Below are 19768 nucleotides of genomic sequence, written 5' to 3'. Positions count from 1 at the left end.
ACATGGACATAGTAGAATTGTCTTCTACTATTGTTCTATTCTGCCCTCAAGTGACAAGTGTATTTATCAGCACCCGTCAAAATTATAAAGTCCAAGTGAAGGATGCTTTTAGCTATAGTGTTTCAAAAAATGCATGTATGTCATTGGCTTCAAATGGTATATAGAGTAAGTGTCCACATGTCTGAGGCATTGTGCTAGAAGAAATGAAAAAGATTAATGTGAGGCTTAGCTCTCCTGGCATTTATAATTTTAAAAATGTTGCTGATACCAGCAAAGAAAATTCAGAAGGGGGCACAAAAGAGAATTTAGCAGAAAAATTTAAGCTCAAGCAAAAATAATAAGTTTGGTAAACAATATATTTATGAGTCCCTGTGTAAGAACATTACAGCTTAATATATTTTAAAATTTTGTTATCAGCTATTGTCACAGTCATTTTGAAGTCATTTTAGTAAACAGGTTTCAGTGCTTAAATTTTGAAATGAATCTTTGTATGCAATGATTAATATCATTGATTGTTATCTTCTATTTTCATAGATTTGATCCAGGCTACCAATGAGACCAATGTTAATATTCCTCAGATGGCCGACACGCTCTTTGAGCGAGCAACAAACAGTAGCTGGGTGGTTGTATTTAAAGCTTTAGTGACAACACATCATCTCATGGTGCATGGAAATGAGGTAAGCTAGTAAACTTTTTTTTTCTTTTGGTGGAGGAGGGAGGCCTTCACTGAAGAGTATGGTGATGATTTAAGGCTCTTTGAGTTTTTACCAATTAGTAGAAAAAGAAGAGGAAATCTAAGGGGCAAAATGATCTACAGTACAATTCTAATCTTCCATTTTGATACTTTTCAAAAACATTTAAATTAGGCATTGCATTAGAAATTTTAAAGTATTAACTATTACTGGTCCCGAAAATGTATATGCATGTTAGTGGGCAAAAACATTGTTTGAAGAAAGGAATAATATAATTGTTTTTTTTCTATAAGAAATTTTCCTTTGTGTCTTTGTATAAAAATTACTTTCATAGAAATGTTTAATTTTGAAAAGTATGGATAAAATAAAAATTACTTATTTTATGTGGGATGCCTACTGAATCCTATTAAATTGCTGTGTTTTCATTTTATACAGAAATGAAAGATCATATAATTTAATTCTAACTCAGCGAATATTATTCAAAGTCCTTCCCCCCGCCTCCACCCCAGAGAAGCTCAGCTGACTAGGAAGCTTATAACTGAATTAAAGAGATCTCAGTGAGAATTTGTAATAAAATTTCCTTTGTTGTTGTTGTTAGGTACCAAGTCACTACAACAGAATGAAACACTGCCTGGTCCTGCACCATCCTCACAATCATTGCTACGTTTGAGCACATTGTTGCAGCCACTGTGTCAGTCCATCTCATTGAGGGTCTTCCTCTTTTTTGCTGACCCTCCACTTTACAAAGCATGATGTCCTCCAGGGACTGGTCCCTCCTGATAACATGCCCAAAGTACATGAGACAAAGTCTCGCCATCCTTGCTTCTAAGAAGCATTCTGGCTGTATAAGGCAGACTTGTTAGTTCTTTTGGCAGACCATGGTGTATTCAGTTTTTTTTGCCAGCACCATAATTCAAAGGGGTCAGTTTTCTTCAATCCTCCTTATCCATTGTCCATATGAAGCAATTGAAATTACTGCAGCTTGGGTCAGGTGCACCTTAGTCCTCAAAGTGACATCTTTGCTTTTTAACACTTTAAAGAGTTTTTTTCAGATTCGCCCAATGCAATATGTCATTTGATTTCTTGACTGCTGCTTCCATGGGCTTTGACTATGGGTCCAAGTAAAATTTCCTTTAGTATCACAAATTATTTAAAGGTATAATTTGAGAATATGATTCTTAATTATAATTTTTATTTTTCAGAGATTTATTCAGTATTTGGCCTCTAGAAATACACTCTTCAATCTCAGCAATTTTTTGGATAAAAGTGGATCCCATGGTGAGACTTTTTCTGTGATGTTTTAAGTAATGAGAATTATAGACATAGTCAGATTTAAGTTTTATAAATTTTAGCTAATGCTTTTGATGTAGAATTTTTTAATTTTTGAAATGCTGTCAGAAATCCAAAATCTTGGAACTGATAGTGCCACTGGGTATTTAAGAAAAATATAAAAATAACTATATAAAAGTAACTTTAAAATATTTAAACCCAGGTCATAAAATATTTAATTTTATTTTCGTCATCTTCTGTGTTTACCTTCAAGAGTAACAGTGGCTATGCTAGACCACAGTTGTTTATTTATGAAAGTATAAGAGACATGGAATGAAAGATGCTTTCCCAAGTTGGAAAAAAAAAAAAGGCAATACCAATCTTAAAGAAATTTTGTTTGTAAATTAATAGGGTTTGAACTGCAATCATTTGTTCATCCACCACTTTTACTGGTTGCCTACTATGTGTAAGGCAAGCACGTCAAGCAAGTAGATAATTACCAGATAGATAAAAGCATTAAGTCTATAACAGGCTTTTATTTGAAACAGTAAACAAAAAGTGTGAAGAAAAAAGTTAAAAAGGGCTTTCTGTACAGGATAGTAGTGTAACTGACTTGAATAGTCTCGGAAAGTCTCATGTCAAAAGTGTTTTGGCCTGGAAACAGCATAGATTTTAAGTGAGGCCTGCATCTGATGCACCTATTGACCACGTTCTAAAACTGTCTACATTTAGAGAGTTAAAAAATTTTATACCTAAGTAAATCACAGCTGAAGATATTTCATTAATCAGTTTTATTCCCTCCCCGCCACACTCACAGGTTATGATATGTCTACCTTCATAAGGCGCTACAGTAGATATTTAAATGAAAAGGCTTTCTCTTACAGACAGATGGCATTTGATTTTGCCAGAGTGAAGAAAGGGTATGTTTTTTCTTTCTCATATTTATTTGAGTAGAATGAGTACTTGATTTATTTTAACTAAGTTTAAATGCCAACTAATTTTGATCATGAAAACTCAGTTTACAAAGAAACTCAAAAAATAACCTTGTAGAAGTTACCATTGAGGTTGCAATATGCATTTCTTTATTTCTGTCTTCATGCAGAAAATCTGATTTGCTGCTTAGAATTGATGTGGTATACTATTTTATTTGTTTAAATTGATTCAAAATTCTTAAACATATATTTACCAAATCCATTGCCAGTGGATCGATTCTGACTCATAGTGACCCTGTAGAACAGAGTAGAACTTCCCCATAGGGTTTCCAAGGCGTAGCTAGTGGATTCAAGCTGCCGACCTTTTGGTAAGCAGCTAAGCTCTGGACCACTATCCTAGTCCTAGTGGCAATAAAACATTAAAAATCCATAAGTAACCCTCTAATAAATGTGTAGGGCCTGTATGAATTGAGTAATAGAATTTACTTGGAGTTATAGCATATTTTAAAACACATGAAGGTATGCCATATTCTTGCAAGGGAAGATTGAATAATTTGGGTTCTATTCTAAATTCACTTATTTTACAGTCCTAATTAATCCTAATGATTTGTTTTTGTCTTTAAACCTAATAAAAGGCTCCAAAATTTATCTGGACTGTAAATGTGCTCAAAACACAAAAATTTATTGAAAGGAAGATGTTCTAGAGTTGAAGGGTTGGTGAGGACTTTCCCTGTCAGATACTAAAACAAACAATAATTGAAACAGTATAGTTTAAGAATTGAAATCTAACAGCAAATCAGTGGGACAGGATAGCACTTACATGATATCTTTTTGCACATAACTTATTGAGCACCTATTATGTTCAAGGAGCCCTGGTGACGGATTGGTTAAGAGTTCGGCTACTAGCCAAAAAGTCAGCAGTTGGAATCCACCAGCTGCTCCTTGGAAACCCCTTGGGGCAGTTCTACTCTGTTCTCTAGGGTCACTCTGAGTTGGAATCAACTCGACGGTGATGGGTTTGGTTTGGTTTTTTTTCAATATGATGTTCAAGGCATTGGTAGGAGCTGGGATTCAATGTTGATAAAACAGCACAAACCAAAGAATGAGGGACAGATTACTTATCAGATACCAAAATTAGATTCTCTGCAGGAAAAAAAAAAAGCATCAAGTAAACCTTTGTCATAAAATGAAATAAATTTCAGGTGTTTAAAGAGTTCCATATAAAACCTGCAAAAAACTAACGCATTTGGCTGCTAACCAAACGGTTGAAGGTTCAAGTCACCCAGAGATGCCTAAGGAAAAAAGGCCTGGCAAGTACTTCGGAAAAATCAGTCATTGAAAACTCCATGAAGCTCAGTTCTACTCTGACATAAGTGGGGTTGCCATCAGTCAGAATCGACTTGATGGCAACTGGTGGTAGTGTAGGAAGACTTGGCCAAAGGATGTAAAGAGTCATTTCACGAATGCAGAAATACAAATGATCAATAAACATGAAAAAATATTCACTAATTAGTCATCAGGAAATATAAGTTAGCGCCATATATGCTGTTTTTACTTATCAAATTTGCTCAACATTTTAAAATGTAATAATATTGGCAAAGGTATAGTTAACACAGATGTGCACTCCCAACACTGTTAGTAGAAGTGTAAATGGGAGTAGCCCCATTTTCCTCAAGTCCACAACCCGTTGGTCCTTATATCTAGTCTTAAATGCTGGAAGGAGCTAAAGGAATCAGCTTTCTCTGTCTATAGAGTTCCTAGTTTGCAGCTGCTGCCCCAGACCATGAGCTCAAGCTCTGAACTCACTTGGAACCAGGTGGCTTCCATAAGACATGATTTTTTGTTTTAGGAATCTTTCATTTTTTAATTTAGAGGAGGAAGATTGTTACAAGAATTTAGGCTATGGTTCTGTTCATCTTAAATATATAAGAATTATATCTACCTTTGTGGAGGGGAGGGGGTTGGCTGGTATAAACTAAATTGGGCCTTCAAGTTAAATTAAGATCAGAATATTTTCCCCAAACGTAAATATTCCCCAGGCATATTAAATGCCTGGTGGTGAAGTGGTTAAAGAGCTTGGCTGCTAACCAAAAGGTCAGCAGTTTGAATCCATCAACAGCTACTTGGAAACCCTGTGGGGCAGTTCAACTCTGTTCTGTAAGGTCACTATGAGTTGAAATCGACTTGATGGCAGTGGATCTTATCCTCATTTACAAATGGTTTTTACAGTCATGTGGATCTTTTAACAAGAATGCTAATTTTTCCACACCAAATATTCTATTTAGAATTTCTTTCTCACTCCCAAACATACCACTTTTTGGATGATAAACCTCATATTTGATTCATCATTGCTTCTTTGAATGGTTAGCTGGTTGATAATACCACAATTGAACTATTTACTAATAGTGCCTATTGATTAATAAAACTTCATGAAATGGAAACATTTGAATTTTAATTGAAAATTCCCATTTATTTCCCTCTAAATAGATGTTTGAATCTAGTCAGAAGTTACCAGCCAGAAATTTGTGCAAATCTTGTATCTATTCCTAACTTGAAATAATGGCAAGGTATTGTAGATGGTTTAATATTTAGTCTAAAGAACTTACACAAAAAGATATAACTCTCTATTTTCTAATAGCTGACCTAACCTTAACTTTGAACTACTTTTTTTATCCTGGTGGTAAGAAGTATAAAACTGCCCATTCAAAATTACTCAGTTTGTCATGAGTAAATACTTTATAAAATTAGGGTTTTCCCTTTACTCTGTTCTCTTATGTCCTTATTATTCCTGTGAGTCAGAAGTCCAGGCACAGCTTAGCTGGGTCCTCTGGCTGACAGGAAACCTATATTTTTCATACTGTTGTTTCTATCACAGCTTTATAAATACCCATTCAGAAATTCAACTGGCCTCTTTCATCTAGGCTGCATTGCTTTCCTCCTTGTGGCAGTGCAAATAGAAAGATAGCATTGCCTGTATGGTTAAAGAAGGAGAATGAATAAGAGGAAATAGTATAGATAGAGAAGGAAAACAGTTTCTTAAAGTTGCAAAACCATTCTAGAAGATGAATGAGGATATGGTGGGGTTGGGGGCGCAGAGAGGGGTGGAGAACAGCTCCACCATATACCAGGAAGTTTTATGCTTTTCTTTAAATTGCAGGGCTGATGGTGTAATGAGGACAATGGTTCCTGAAAAGCTACTAAAGAGTATGCCAATACTGCAGGGACAAATTGACGCATTGCTTGAATTTGATGTATGTATCTCCCCAGATTCTTAATACTTTCTTTCATTTGATGGTGGGCTACAGGTAAAGCTGAGATCTCCTTGAGAAGCAGCTTTAGATTTCTCCTATTTAGATGAATTAGGAGAATACTTAATGTAGGCTGTAAAGTAGAGTAGAGGTGATTTGGGTTTCCCAGATTTTCCAAGCAGCTTACCAGGTGTTTACTTAAGTCATGGAGAACTGTGAGTGGTGCATTCTTGGAACTCGTGTCCTGAGCAGCATGGTGGCCTCCTGTTGTGCTCGACAGGATGGAGTAATTGCAAAACGTACCTTCAGGCAGCTAAATTACTTGACCTGTTGTTAAGAACAATTTTATATGACTTGCTTAAATAGCTGGCACTATCCACCAAAGAGAGTTATTTTTGCTTTATCATAGATGACATTGGTCTCTCTTACTGGCAATGCCAACATGATTTGTTTCTTAAAACCATACCTGCATCTAGACTGTGGTGGTGGATACACTAACCTGATAAAATTGTGTAGAACTAAACACACACACATACACAAATGAGTACAAGTAAACTGGGGAAATCAGAATAAAATTGTTGGATTGTATTACTGTTAATATCCTGGTTGTGATATTGTACTATGGTTATGCAAGATGTTACCATTGGTGGAAACTGGGTAAGCGGTACAAGGCATATTTCTGTATTACTTCTTAAAATTGCATGTGAGTTTAAAGTTACCTCAAATAAAAAATTAATTAAAGAAAACCACCTGATTCATGAAAATAAAATATTTTGACATGTGGGAAGGTTCTTAATGTACTTTGTCAGCTTTCTGCTTTCTAGTGGTTGCCTAAAACAAAGATTTTCCTTAAACAATAGTAATTTAAAAATCTCTGTTAATATTAGTATAGTGCAGACTATTAATATAGTTTAGACTATTAATATAGTTTAGAGTCCTAGCCACAGTGCCCTACTCCTGTGAAATTTCATTAAAAGCAGCAAACCATTTTATTTGACAGATTTTACAGTAAGAACTTCATTTCATACCTATAGAATTAATTCTCTTAACTTTTTCTTTTTGTTCATTTAGTTTTCTTTGTTTTCCTTGGCTTTAACAAGGGTACTGTCTTAAAGGGAAAAAAAAAAGATATAAAGAGAAAAAGGATAGAACCCAAGGAGTTTGTGAACAAAGGTTGGGTATCTGGGTAGATATTATACCTCTTCGTGTTGGTCCTTTTAGTATTTGGTGGATGGGTGAATGGCTATGACTGTAAAATTATTTTAAGGGTAGCTTGCTGAGATATCTCTCCCCTATGCGATGTGTTTCCTCACCGACCATTGCAGGTCTTTGGAGCCCTTCCACAGACACCATTAGATAAGGAAAAGTGGAAGAAATATAATACAGCATAATAAAAGCAATAAAAGACCAGATGTTTAGAAGTTGGATTTAATTGATAGAAAGTATAAATGTCTTATAAGTGGCAAAACTAACTTCCTTAACTTAAATAGAAGCAAAAATGTATGCCACCCATCTTTAAATATTGGTAGGGTTACTAAAAGAGTTACTCAAAATTTGTAGAATATGAGTGAATTTCTTAGTGATCATTTGCAACATTTTAATGTGCTTTGAGGAAAATTGTGATTTGATGATATGCAGTTAACTCATTAAATTTTTATCTTTTCATAGGTGCATCCAAATGAACTAACAAATGGTGTCATAAATGCTGCATTTATGCTTCTTTTCAAAGATCTTATCAAACTTTTTGCTTGCTACAATGATGGAGTTATTAATTTACTCGGTAAGTAGAACTACTGAAATGTGTATTGAGTAAACACTGTATATGAATGCAAAGAGTTGAATACTGACAACTTGATATTTAAAAATCTAAATACATGATGCATTTACGTCGCATTTCTCTGCATATCCTTGTGTTAATCAAGATTGAGTGGAAGAAACAGAAAACTCTCCGGACATTTTAAGCAGGAAGAGATTTCATACAGACACTTTAGAAAGGTTGAGGGAGGAGGTTCTAAACTTTGTCTCTTGGAACAAGTCTCATAACAATAAATAAGTGGTCCACTATGCTGACATCTACCTTTGAGGCCAAACCTGGAGATACATAGGAGACAAGAAGTCACTGCCACCTCACTAGGTATAATAGAGAGAGGGAGTACCCACTCCTTGGTTTCTGGATCCGTGTTCTCTGGCAGTGGTAGATAAGGCACCATGTACTTGATCTATACCCATTGCCACTGAGTCAATTCCAACTCATAGTAACCCTATAGAAAGAGTAGAGCTGCGCCATAGCGTTTCCAAGGAGCAGCTGGTGAATTTGAACTGCCAACTTTAGTAGCCGTAGCTCGTAACCACTGTGCCACCACGGCTCTGTACTGATCTGTAATTCAGAGCGTATACTGGAGTCCCTAACTTCTCAAGGTATTTTCTTAGAGCTGATACCCAATCGGAGTCATCTATAGGCCTTTCCACCATTACATAAGGCCAGCTACTTCTGGAGTGGTGGGATATGTGATAAGACCATGAATCCTGTGGATTGAGTTCAATGTCTCACCTCTTATGTGGTAAAGTGAGTGCCTTGGCTGTGTTGTGTGGGGTATCATGATGAAAGTGACGCTGGCAGAGCAGTGTGGGCAGAGGTGATAAGTCCATATCTAGGATAACTGTCTATTATGGTGTAAATAGGTTGCTGCTCTACCCTCTAATAAAAGGGGTTAATCCTCAACCTGTTACTTGATGAGTGGCTGGTCTCCCTAGACTCTGGTGCTATGATGGAAGCTCAGTGATGCCCTTGGCAGTTGACAGATGGAGGGCTCAGCAGTGATGGTAAACACATCAGCCTTAGTGATGGGAAGTCCATGTTGTTGAGCCTATTCATAACCTCTATGTCTGATATCATAGCCCCTTCGTGCATCAATCTTTGGAATCCTCTTTTTCCCCTGATTATTGAGAGCCTTTGTGTACATGTATGGTTTATGCCCTTTGATCTGTATTCTCCTGGGATGAAAATAACCTCATGCTCTTTATCCGTTCTGAGGGTCCATCTACTACATTTTCCCCAGACCTTCTTGTCATGAATCCTCCAATTATTATTGCCCATAATTAGGTTCAGTTCCATATTTCTTGCCATCTCACCTTTGATATAAACTGGAAAATCAGAAAGATAAACTGCTTCATGATTGGCCCACTGTGGAGATTTCTCTTTCTACTGTCAAGGTCATCAGTCTGTGGGTATGTAATGATTCAACAGAGTATTTCCAGCTGGTGCCAACATTTGGAACCTTCACTAAGCCAAGCTTGAATTTTTTTCTTCCTCAGTAAGCTAGTCCTAGGGAATTACTCAGAGGGCATAGGTGTTATTAGAGGGAGAAGTAGCAGTGCAGAAGAGTAAGCACCCTGGGAGCATGAGTCATCTGGTCATACAGCCTCCATGGACATTCAGGACCTGCTTGAAGCTGGTCTCTTATATATCACTTCCATTTGATAGTGGAGTGTTCTTGTACTGGTCCAACTTTATGGTTTAGTAGATCAGATAACACCCCCTTTAGGTCTATGTTCACTTGGTGATCTATGGCCACGTTCTCAGTCTCTAGAAACAAGCCAAGGGCAGTTTTCCCAAAGGTGAATAGTTACTGTCTGAAGAAGACAAGGCTATTTTTCAAAACACTAGGAGCCTATGCTGTGATTTTCCTATTGGAGCTTACAGAGGCATTCTGTAACATTTGGACCTGCCTCAGACACTTTGGATACCTTTAAAACCAAAAAAACCAAACCCGTTGCCATCAAGTCTGGCTCATAGCGACCCTATAGGACAGAGTAGAACTGCCTCATAGAGATTCCAAGGAGCACTTTGTGGATTCAAACTGCCAACCTTTTGGTTAACAGATGTAGCTCTTAACCACTGTGCCACGAGGGTTTCTTGAGTACCTTTAAATGTGATGGAATAAGGGCCCATGTGACTCCAGTGTAGAGCTGTTATAGAGCCTCCCTTTGTTCTGGGTCCTACACATATCTGACAGCTATACCAGATACTCTGTTAAGAGCAGTACACAGAGATTGCCTCCCAAACCAAAGAAGCTCAGTAAACTTTTGCCTCCGTTTTAATTAAAAGGGGTCAAAGTGCAGCAACTTGTCTTTCAATGTAAGTATTTCTCTAAAATTCTCAGACCTTTAGACTCTCAGAAATTTTACTGAGGTGGCAGGTCCCTGCATTTCCGTGCATTCTGTCTCCTACCTTTTGACACGCATGTGTCTTCTCATGGCATCTAGCATAGCTGTACTTGTTGCCCAGGAGCTATAATCAGTCTGATGTCATCAAAGTGAAAGCCCACAGGTTTAGGACAGCCAGAGAGGTTCATGTTCCTAAAATAAGATAGCTAGGGTTTACTGGCATCTCTGCCAGATGAAACCAAACCACTTCTGATGGTCTCTGCTTATTGGGATAGAGATAAAAAACATTTGCCATTTCAATAGCTACCTACCAGTGCCAGGAGCTGTGTTGATCTTTTTCTGATAAAAGAAGACACAGTCTAGATCTCTGCAGTTAGGAGTTATCACTGAATTAAGTTTACAGTAATCCACTGTTAACCTCTAAAATTCATTCATCTTTTGCACAGATCAGTTATGCAAGTTAAATGGGAATGTGATGGAATTGCAACACCCGTATCTTTGCAGAGATCAGGAAACCACTGTCGGGGATTTTGCAAGTTTTGAAGTATGTCTATTCCAACTACATATTCAGGAAACTAGGGAGATAACCACAGTTATTTTCATGTATCCACTGGATCTAATTTTCTTTTATATTCTTAGTTCACTCCACTGAGTAGAACATATTGTTAGAACAAATAGCAATGTTTTGAGACCCCAGAAAGTAGCAACAGCTTGAGTCAGTGTCCAATAATCCTTGAAAAGTCTGGGTATATCCCTTTCCCTTGTGCTTAGTCACTCTGGTAAATGTCCTTTTGCAGAAGACTAGGAGGGCCCTTCCTCAAAATTATATAGAGTGCTTATTAAAACTCACTTTACTAGGCCTCAACACAAAGTTTCTGATTTAATAGGTCTTGGATAGGGACAGAGAGCCCTGGTGGCACAGTGGTTAAGAGCTCAGGCTGCTAACCAAAAGGTTGGTAGTTTGAATCCACCAGCCACTCCTTGAAAACTATGGGGGAGTTCTACCCTGTCCTGTAGGGTCACTGTGAGTCAGAATCTACTTGATAACAACAGGTTTGGTGTTTGTCTTTTTTCCTTGTTTTGGATGGGGCCTGAGAACTTGCATTCCTAATACTTCCTGAGTGATGTTGTCTTGGGACAGTTTTGCTGGATATATGATTCTTGGCTGGCAGTTTTTTTCCTTCAATGCTTTATATAAGTCATCCCATTGATTTCTTGCTTGCATGGTTTCTGCCAAGTAGTCCAAGCTTATTCTTATTGACTCTTCTTTGTAGGTGACTTTTCATTTATCCCTATCCACTCTTAAAATTCTCTCTTTATCTTTGATTTTGGCAAGTATGATTATAATATGCCTTGGTGACTTTCTTTTAAGACCTATCTTATATGGAGTTTGGTGAGCATCTTGGATAGATGTCTTCTCATCTTTCACGATATCAGGGAATTTTTCTGCTAACAAACCTTCAACAGTTCTGTTTGTATTTTCTGTTATCCCTCCCTGTTCTGGTACTCCAATCACTTGTAGGTTATTTCTTTTGATAAAGTCCCACGTGATTCTTAGGGTTTCTTCATTTTTTTAAATTATTTTGTCTGATTTTTCTTCAAATATATTAGGGCCAAGTGCTTTATCTTGAGTCTCACCAATTCTGCCTTCCACTTGCTCAATGCTGCTCCTCTTACTTTCTATGGAGTTGTCTAATTCTGTAATTTTATTGTTGATCTTCTGAATTTCTGGTTGCTGTGTCTATGGATTCTTGCAGCTTATATTTTTCATTATGCTCCCGAATAACCTTTTTAATTTCTTCAACTGCTTTATCTGTGTGTTCCTCGGCTTGTTCTGCATATTGCCTGATCTCCTCCCTGATCTCGTTCCTGGTGTCTTGAAGAGTTCTGTATATTAATCTTTTGTATTCTGCATCTGGTAATTCCAGGAAGGCACCTTCATCCAGAAGATCCCTTGATTCTTTGTTTTGAGAGCTACTTGAAGTGATCATGGTCTGCTTCTTTATGTGATTTGATATTGACTGTTGTCTCCGAGCCATCTATAAGTTATTGTATTAGTTTATTTTATGTTTGCATACTGTATCCTAGCCACTTGCTTTGTTTTTTTTTGATATGCCCAGATAAGTTGCTTGAGTGAGCTAGCTTGATTATTTTCACCTTTGAAGCTCTAACGTCCTGCCACCAGATAGCTAGAGCTGTTATCAGGTATGTAAGCCTAGGAGTCCATTCTCTTTTCTTGTATGGATTCGCTCAGATGTCCAGGTAGTTGGTCATCAAGTATGTGGTCCAGACTCTGTTCTGTGGTCTTAGAGGGACAGGGTGATTGGTGTAGGTACCGGTATCTGGTTGCAGCAGGGTGTCATACTCTGAACAAGGTAGGGGGCTGACAACCATCCCCCATGAATAACTTTTTGTATATAAACATGTTCCAAGCAATATTTGGGACACACTTAAACTAAGAACTTACTTGTTTATCTACAATTTTAATTTAACTTGGAGTCCTGTATTTTATCTGGCAACCCTGCTGCCAAAATAAATTTGCAAAATCTTGCACTTCTTTGACTTGGGCTAGACTTTGTACATACCTCCCTAGAAAAAAAAGCATGCTAGAATTTAAATCTTATTCTAGGTATTGAGGAAATTGGCAGGGGGGAAGGAGGAAGAAGTGGGACGATAGGGCTTGAGGAGAGCTTTCAAACTCCTTCTCAGGTAAGTTGATTACAGGACCTCTGTGCAAAGCAGAACCAGCTTGCTCAGACTGAGGAGGAAAAGCTTTTGCTGGCAAGGGAGGTTCATTTTGCCTTGAATCTACTAAAGTGCTCTCTTTTTCAGTTTTCGGTCCCCACTCTTTCTCAATAAGTGTTCTAACTTTCACAAAGGACACCTAGTGAGGCTCCTTTAAACATATGTTACATAATTGTTCAACTCACAAGATTAGACCCTTTATCTGAGTTTTAGCTGTAACTGCCATGTGGCTACAAGAAGATAAGATTATTATAGGGCAGTCTTGGAGTGACCTGGTCCTCTGTGCCTTGAGCCAATAATTTAAAATCCCATGTGCAGTTTTCTTTTTTAAGCTCTCCAGTAGAGTCAGAAGCAGTCTTCCATCCCACGGTTCTATTTGCCTTGTTTCCATCATGGTGGTTTTTCCCAGCATGATGAACTTTCAATCCAGGTGCTTATTCCAGAAAACAGTAGGTGATAATTTAAGTAACTGTTCTTCTCTTATAATAGCTTATACCATTAGAATTCTATTTTCCAAGTTGCAGGTGGTCATCTAGATCAGGTTATATGTCTAATCCCAGATTCCCATTTAGCCAAGTCTAAAACCATTTCAGGTACTAAATACTGCATGCAAGAAACAGAAACCACTCTACATATTCTAAATGGAAAGAGGTTTAATACAGGGAATTAGTGCTTACATAATTTTTGGAGGCCTGCAACAATTGGTTTGAGGTTTACCTCCTGAAAGGACTTTCAGAATAATAGGTACTCACTGACTAGGGAAGTTACTACTTTTGAGGCCACCACTAAGGTATTATAAAAATAAGAAGCTGCTGACACCACCACAGTTGCTTTGCAACACTAGAAAGCTACAGAACAGGCACTTGAAACTACAATCTAGGAATTAGGGGGTCAAATGAAGAAGCTGGGACTACAGCCTTACTCCTCAAAACCCAGGAAGCTGGAGCATGGACAGTGGAATGTTGCCAAAGGATAATCTCACATTTCTATGGACTTGCCAGCCATGAGAAACAGCCAAAAAACCCACCTTGCATATCCCCCATGGGTGTGTCTAATTTGCAGAGCTGAATTTGCATCTAGAATCCTGACTTTGCAGGAATGTAGAAAAGAGTAGAATGGAGTTTGGATGCACTAGTCACCAACATCAAACACAGTGCTCTTGGAGGTTTTGACTTTAGTGGAAGAAGATTCCTGCCCTCAATATTATAGTCCAAAACCAGAAATACCTTTATTTCTGGTCTGTTTTGCTGGCTGATTTTATACTTTCTTACCGTTCATAAATGTGAACATTTACTAAAGTTCGTTTCCACCTTTCTACTTTTCTGCTGCTTTTGTATTTTCTTCCTTGGAAAATTTATCATCTCCATTAAGATGAGTTCTAAAATTTATTTTTTCCGAGCTTCAGTTTTGCATGGATTATTTCTTGTATATGTTTAAATGTAGGTATTGTATTTTCTTCTAAAACTTGGAATCTCTAAAACTGAACTCTTGAACTTACCTTTTTCTAATCTCCTTATTTCTGTTTATATAAAATTAATCTTTTAAACCTAAAATAACCATTATATTGCTCATCTTCCTCAAATCATTATCCAGTCAGAAATGAAGTTCTTTTGATTCATCCTCATACTCTCTCACCAGTGTACCCCCGTTTCCATTCCCACTGTTGGCTCAAGAACGTTGAATTTATCGCCTTAACAATTCATTTAGCAGTTGAATATATCCAGCCATTTGATTCTCCCCTACTGTTATCTTGAACAGCTACTTAAATGCTGCTGTACTTAACTTTCTCCTTATGTTGACTACACAGATTGTAATAAGAGCATATTTTCTCTTTATAATAAAATAATAGCCATTTAGCACATATTTTTATTTCATTTAATTTGAAAAAAAAGATAGCCTATTGGCTAAGATTTAGGAGCAGAAAGAAAGAATTATCCCTTGTTATATTAAGAATCTGAACTTTTTTTCTGCAGAAGTGGTGGAAATGTATAGTTTTGTCTAATAACATTCTGGTGTCGAGTGGCCTTCATTCAGCATTGTTGCCTGCACTGCTCTTGTTAAAGTAAGCATAGAAAATAGGTGTGTAAGGCAGTATTCTGAGTGTTGTGAGCAGGTACATTTTTTGTTTACCAGATAGTGTCAGGAGTTAACCTTATTGTCAGGGTTAATTTTAATCAAGAACTTCATGAGCTCTTATTTTGGAATTAATACTACTAACTAGTGGTCATTACTAATAGTTTACATGGAAAGTCTCAGTTTGTCTCTCAGGGATGAGGTATCTTTTCATTTGGTGCCTTTCCTAGGACAATTATCCTCTGAAGGTTAATACTAACATGACAAGGGGAATTTACCAAAGCTTTACAAAAATTCATGTTGCAAATGTTAAATTTGATCATTTCAAATAATGAAACCCAACGTATATTATTTTTAGTATGAAAGAAAGGCAGAGAGGCTGTTTTCTGGGAGACGTGTTCCCCTCAGTAACAGTGTTAATTTCTCTGGGTCATGCCCTGATCTCTAAGAGAACATAGGGCAAGGGAACCTCACAGCTTTGTATTTATCAGTATATGTTGCCTTTCTGAGTCATTACCACTGTTATAAAAATAATTACAAGGTTGTAACATAAACCTATAATTTTTTGAATGTCTTTTGTTGATTCCTGAATTACCATGAAGGATACAAGCAATTTAAAAAGAATCCAGACGAGAGAGAGAAAAATTGCTCAGAATTTTGATGCATCTCTTCAAAAGAGAAATTGAGATTATCCAGTTTTATTTCTCTTTTTGAATTATTGTTAAAGATTTGATGCGTAGGAATAAACATCGATTATAGAAAAGAGAAGTAATTTAGATGTTTGGAAGAAATTGTTTATGTCCTGTAAAATATAATTGTTTAAGAAGAAACAATTATATTTTACAGAATAAATCCTTATTTTCAAATTTTTAAACTAAAGAATATTTGTTCTTTTATGGTAGCACCATGATTCTATCTGTGGTGATAGAAAACCGGGTAACGTGGAGAAAGAAAGTATCATTAGATTTGACCGTTGTTTAAAATACTTGCTTCCCTCTCAAATCTTAACAAGTAGAAAACAGTATGAGTTTGTTTTCTTGAACTTTTTGCTTCCCTTGAATACTCTACAGGGGAGGTCTATGTTAAAAGTAAACTTACCAAAAGACTGTCAACAGAAGGTAATGAGTAGCTACCCTTGATAATTAGTTCTTTGTGTAATAATATATTATTAAATCTTTGTTGAAAAAAATAAAAATACTTGAGTTAGTAAAATTGCATGCTGAATGAAATCAAGAACTTTCAAGTATGAGAGAATATAAAAAATAGCATGTGTTTAATCATGTGAAAATATAAAATAATGAAATTAAAGAAGATGCTGGGTTGGCAGTTATGATGCAGAGTTGCCTGGAAGCTATTATAGACACTGGTCTGCTGTATCTCCATCTGCAATGTTAATAACTATTAACTGAATGAATCAAAGAATAACTGATGAAGTCCAACAAAAACAGTGATAAAATGCTGGTTTTCTTTAAAACGTGTATTGGGGGAAATGCATTCTCATGTTGCAATTATAACAATGCTACAGTGCCTTAAAATAACTGATGAAGTCCAACAAAAACAGTGATAAAATGCTGGTTTTCTTTAAAACGTGTATTGGGGGAAATGCATTCTCATGTTGCAATTATAACAATGCTACAGTGCCTTAGAGACTATGAATTCTGAGCCTTAGGAGTGCAAAAGAGAGCAGCAAATTGACCCTCTGTCCCTCTGTCTAGAAAGCTAAAGGGTGAGGAAGAGGGTATGATTATAAACTACAAGTCATGAAGGGTTTGGGAAACCAAATTTTTTTTTAACTAAACTCTACTATTTTGTAATTAAAAGACACATTATAATGTGACCAATAAAGAAAATATTTATGACCAATAAAAAATCAATTTATACTGAATGTAGAAAATTTAAAGAATTCTTTAATTCAGGAAGGTTCATAGATTATTGATGTATAATATTTAGATTATTAGTTTATAGTAGCCTAGTAAGAAAACAAAGATGCTGTAGAATGCAGTCATAATTTTTTAGATTGTTATCAGGAAGGATTTGCTGGGGTTTTCCAAAACAATACAGATCATGAATTTAATTTGTTGTGATAGTTCATATACCCTTCTGCTTTAATTCTGTTTTTATTATTTAATTGTTTTATGTGAGATAGATCATTATCTTAGAACATAGCACCCTCCTTAAGGTGTTTGGGTCACCTTTGTTTAGGTGCTTTAGTACCTCATATATGTTTTAGTGCCAAGTGTTTTGATTAAACATTAGGTTTTTAAATAGTAATCTTAACATCAGCTTAGAATAAAATGGGATATGATACCCTTGATTTTCAAGTTGCGTATTTATTTTTTCTAGAAAAGTTCTTTGAAATGAAGAAGGGACAATGTAAAGATGCGCTAGAAATTTACAAACGATTTCTAACTAGAATGACACGTGTGTCTGAATTTCTCAAAGTTGCAGAGGTAAGTAATATTAAGCTTTGCTGGGAAAATAATGTTTAAAATATTAGCTCATGTATGTAATAGAACTGACAATCTGGCAAGACATTCTGCCACAGAGTATGTTAGGGATGGAAGTGACCTTAGAGGTTATCTCGTCCAGCTTCTCACTAACAACTGTACTCTTTGGTCCTACATTCCAGTCAGATGATCATTCTCCATTCAAATGAAAGTTTTGTGGATCATGAGCTCATTACTGCTTTGTAAGCATTTGTTCCTCCACTCCACCTAATGGCTATCTTTGTAAGAAATTGCCTTCTTTTTATTGAACCCTGTATTTGCCGTATGAAAAGTTTTTCTCCATAATTTTTAGTGTGTAAACCATATATCATAATATCTAATCTTTCTTATTTTGTCAATGAAAGAATAAAACAGAAAAATATAATTCATTTTATAAAGTTTATAAATTCTTAAGAACATTTCCTTATACTTAATCTCAATAACTGTGTAGCTGTAGAGTTAGTAGTGTTCCTGAGGTTATCTGTAAGTTGGTGTTTTCTTTTACTAAATCCATTTTTTAATTCATACTGTTACTGGAATGATGGCATTCTTATGATAGTCATTTGGCAGGATGAAAAATGGGTTCTAATCTTACATGTCCGCTAACTGATTGCTAGGGACCGATTGGAGTGCTTGGCCAGAGGGATTCTGAGGCTCAACAGCAAAGCTACAATGTGGGTGTGGAACATTCATGCTATGTTTTTGCCATTTTGAGAATGCAGTGTGAGAACAAACATTTCATACACACAATTTCAAATGGGCCCTAGTCCATGCATTTATCTTAAGCTTATTTATTCACAGGAGTAAATTCTCACATTCACATTGTAAGACCAAAATAATTGCAAATGCTAACCTTTGAGCTTTGATCCATACAACATGTAATCAGAATAAAGATCTTTTTTGTGTAGGATGGAAAATAAAAGATAAAGATTTGTTTATATAAATTACATATATACTAAAGCATGTTCACCTGTATCTCCTCATGGATTTATCAGTGTTGATGGTCTTTAGGGAAGAATAGAATTGCTTGAAACTTTGGCTTTTGCTGCTACCTTCTAATCACAGGCTTTGTTTTTTTGTATTTGAAATACTATTTTGCCGTGGTTTATCAATAATTACCAGTGTAATCTAGTAAAATTTACCTAATTTCTTTCTCTGAAAAGATCATTATGCCTAGGACCCAAAGCAGAAGCTTGTTTCTTTGTTGCATTACACTTAGGTTCAGGTACTTCCCAGTTTTTTCATGTGTTACTATGTTTATCATATAAATAAGGGACTGGACACGTGATGGACTGGGGTGTACATTTCTCTAGTTAGCATAATAGGGCTGGGCTGAAGGGCATCATGAGAAAAGGAGTGTGTTATTTATTTGTTAACTTCTATTTTACACATAAAATTTTACTACTTTACATCTTCTAAAAAAACCACCTTGTTTCTCTTGATAACTCCATGTTAGTGCAAACCTAATTCAGGCAGTTGAGTATATGTCTTTAAATAGCTGAATAATAAATATTTTTTTAAAATTAAGACTTTTTATAGGATAGTGATTTGGAAAATTAATTTTCAATAGAATAAACATTAAAGCACAATGTGATAACCACAACCATTTGTGTTTCCTTTCACATTTAAATTGCATTGTTCGCATTTTAGATGGTAATTAAGTACCAGTGCTGAGTGCTTTGGTTAATTTAGAATTTTTTTTCTTTTAATAAATGTACAAGGCTTCTCTCTTCTCTCTGCCAAGCAGTATTTATGTGTATATATGTATGGACTCTGTGGTAGTACCATTTTCCTGAAGAGTCTGTGAAAGACTTCTAGAATGTCGTTTTAAAAATATAGATACACACATATACACGTGCTCTTTGGCAAATGTTAACAATAAGTTGTCCATCATATTAAAAGAAATGTAGGGTAGTTGAACAGTATCTACAGAAAAATTTAAATCTCCCAATCTCCCAGAGGGATTACGTGGCATGTAGGGAACTTCCCATGTGTTGGAGTCTTACACTGAAGTCTACTAAGGCAGACAACTGAAACGTTGGTGGTAAAATGGTTGTTTTATAGGTAATAGGCATTTCTGCTAAACACTCTCCCCTTTAATAACCAAAAAACCAAACCCAGTGCCATTGAGTTGATTCCGACTCATAGCGACCCTA

At 36.1% G+C, this 19768-nt stretch overlaps 1 protein-coding gene across 25 annotated transcripts in view; it reads left to right on the top strand.

Moving 5' to 3' along the window:
* The window catches only part of SNAP91 (synaptosome associated protein 91), a 164745-nt gene that overhangs the window by 55796 nt on the left and 89181 nt on the right, over positions 1-19768 (top strand). For all 25 annotated transcript variants that reach the window (XM_064288659.1, XM_064288652.1, XM_064288632.1 and 22 more), the window contains exons 2-7: positions 535-677; positions 1895-1970; positions 2779-2881; positions 6051-6144; positions 7810-7921; positions 17470-17576. In XM_064288659.1, coding sequence (XP_064144729.1) covers positions 535-677; positions 1895-1970; positions 2779-2881; positions 6051-6144; positions 7810-7921; positions 17470-17576 — 635 coding nt within the window. The remainder of the gene's footprint in view (positions 1-534; positions 678-1894; positions 1971-2778; positions 2882-6050; positions 6145-7809; positions 7922-17469; positions 17577-19768) is intronic.

The sequence above is a fragment of the Loxodonta africana genome, chromosome 1, assembly GCF_030014295.1.
Source record: "Loxodonta africana isolate mLoxAfr1 chromosome 1, mLoxAfr1.hap2, whole genome shotgun sequence".
NCBI lineage: Eukaryota > Metazoa > Chordata > Mammalia > Proboscidea > Elephantidae > Loxodonta > Loxodonta africana.
The sequence above is the reverse complement of the archived record's forward strand: the minus strand, read 5'-3'. Positions and strand labels throughout refer to the sequence as shown.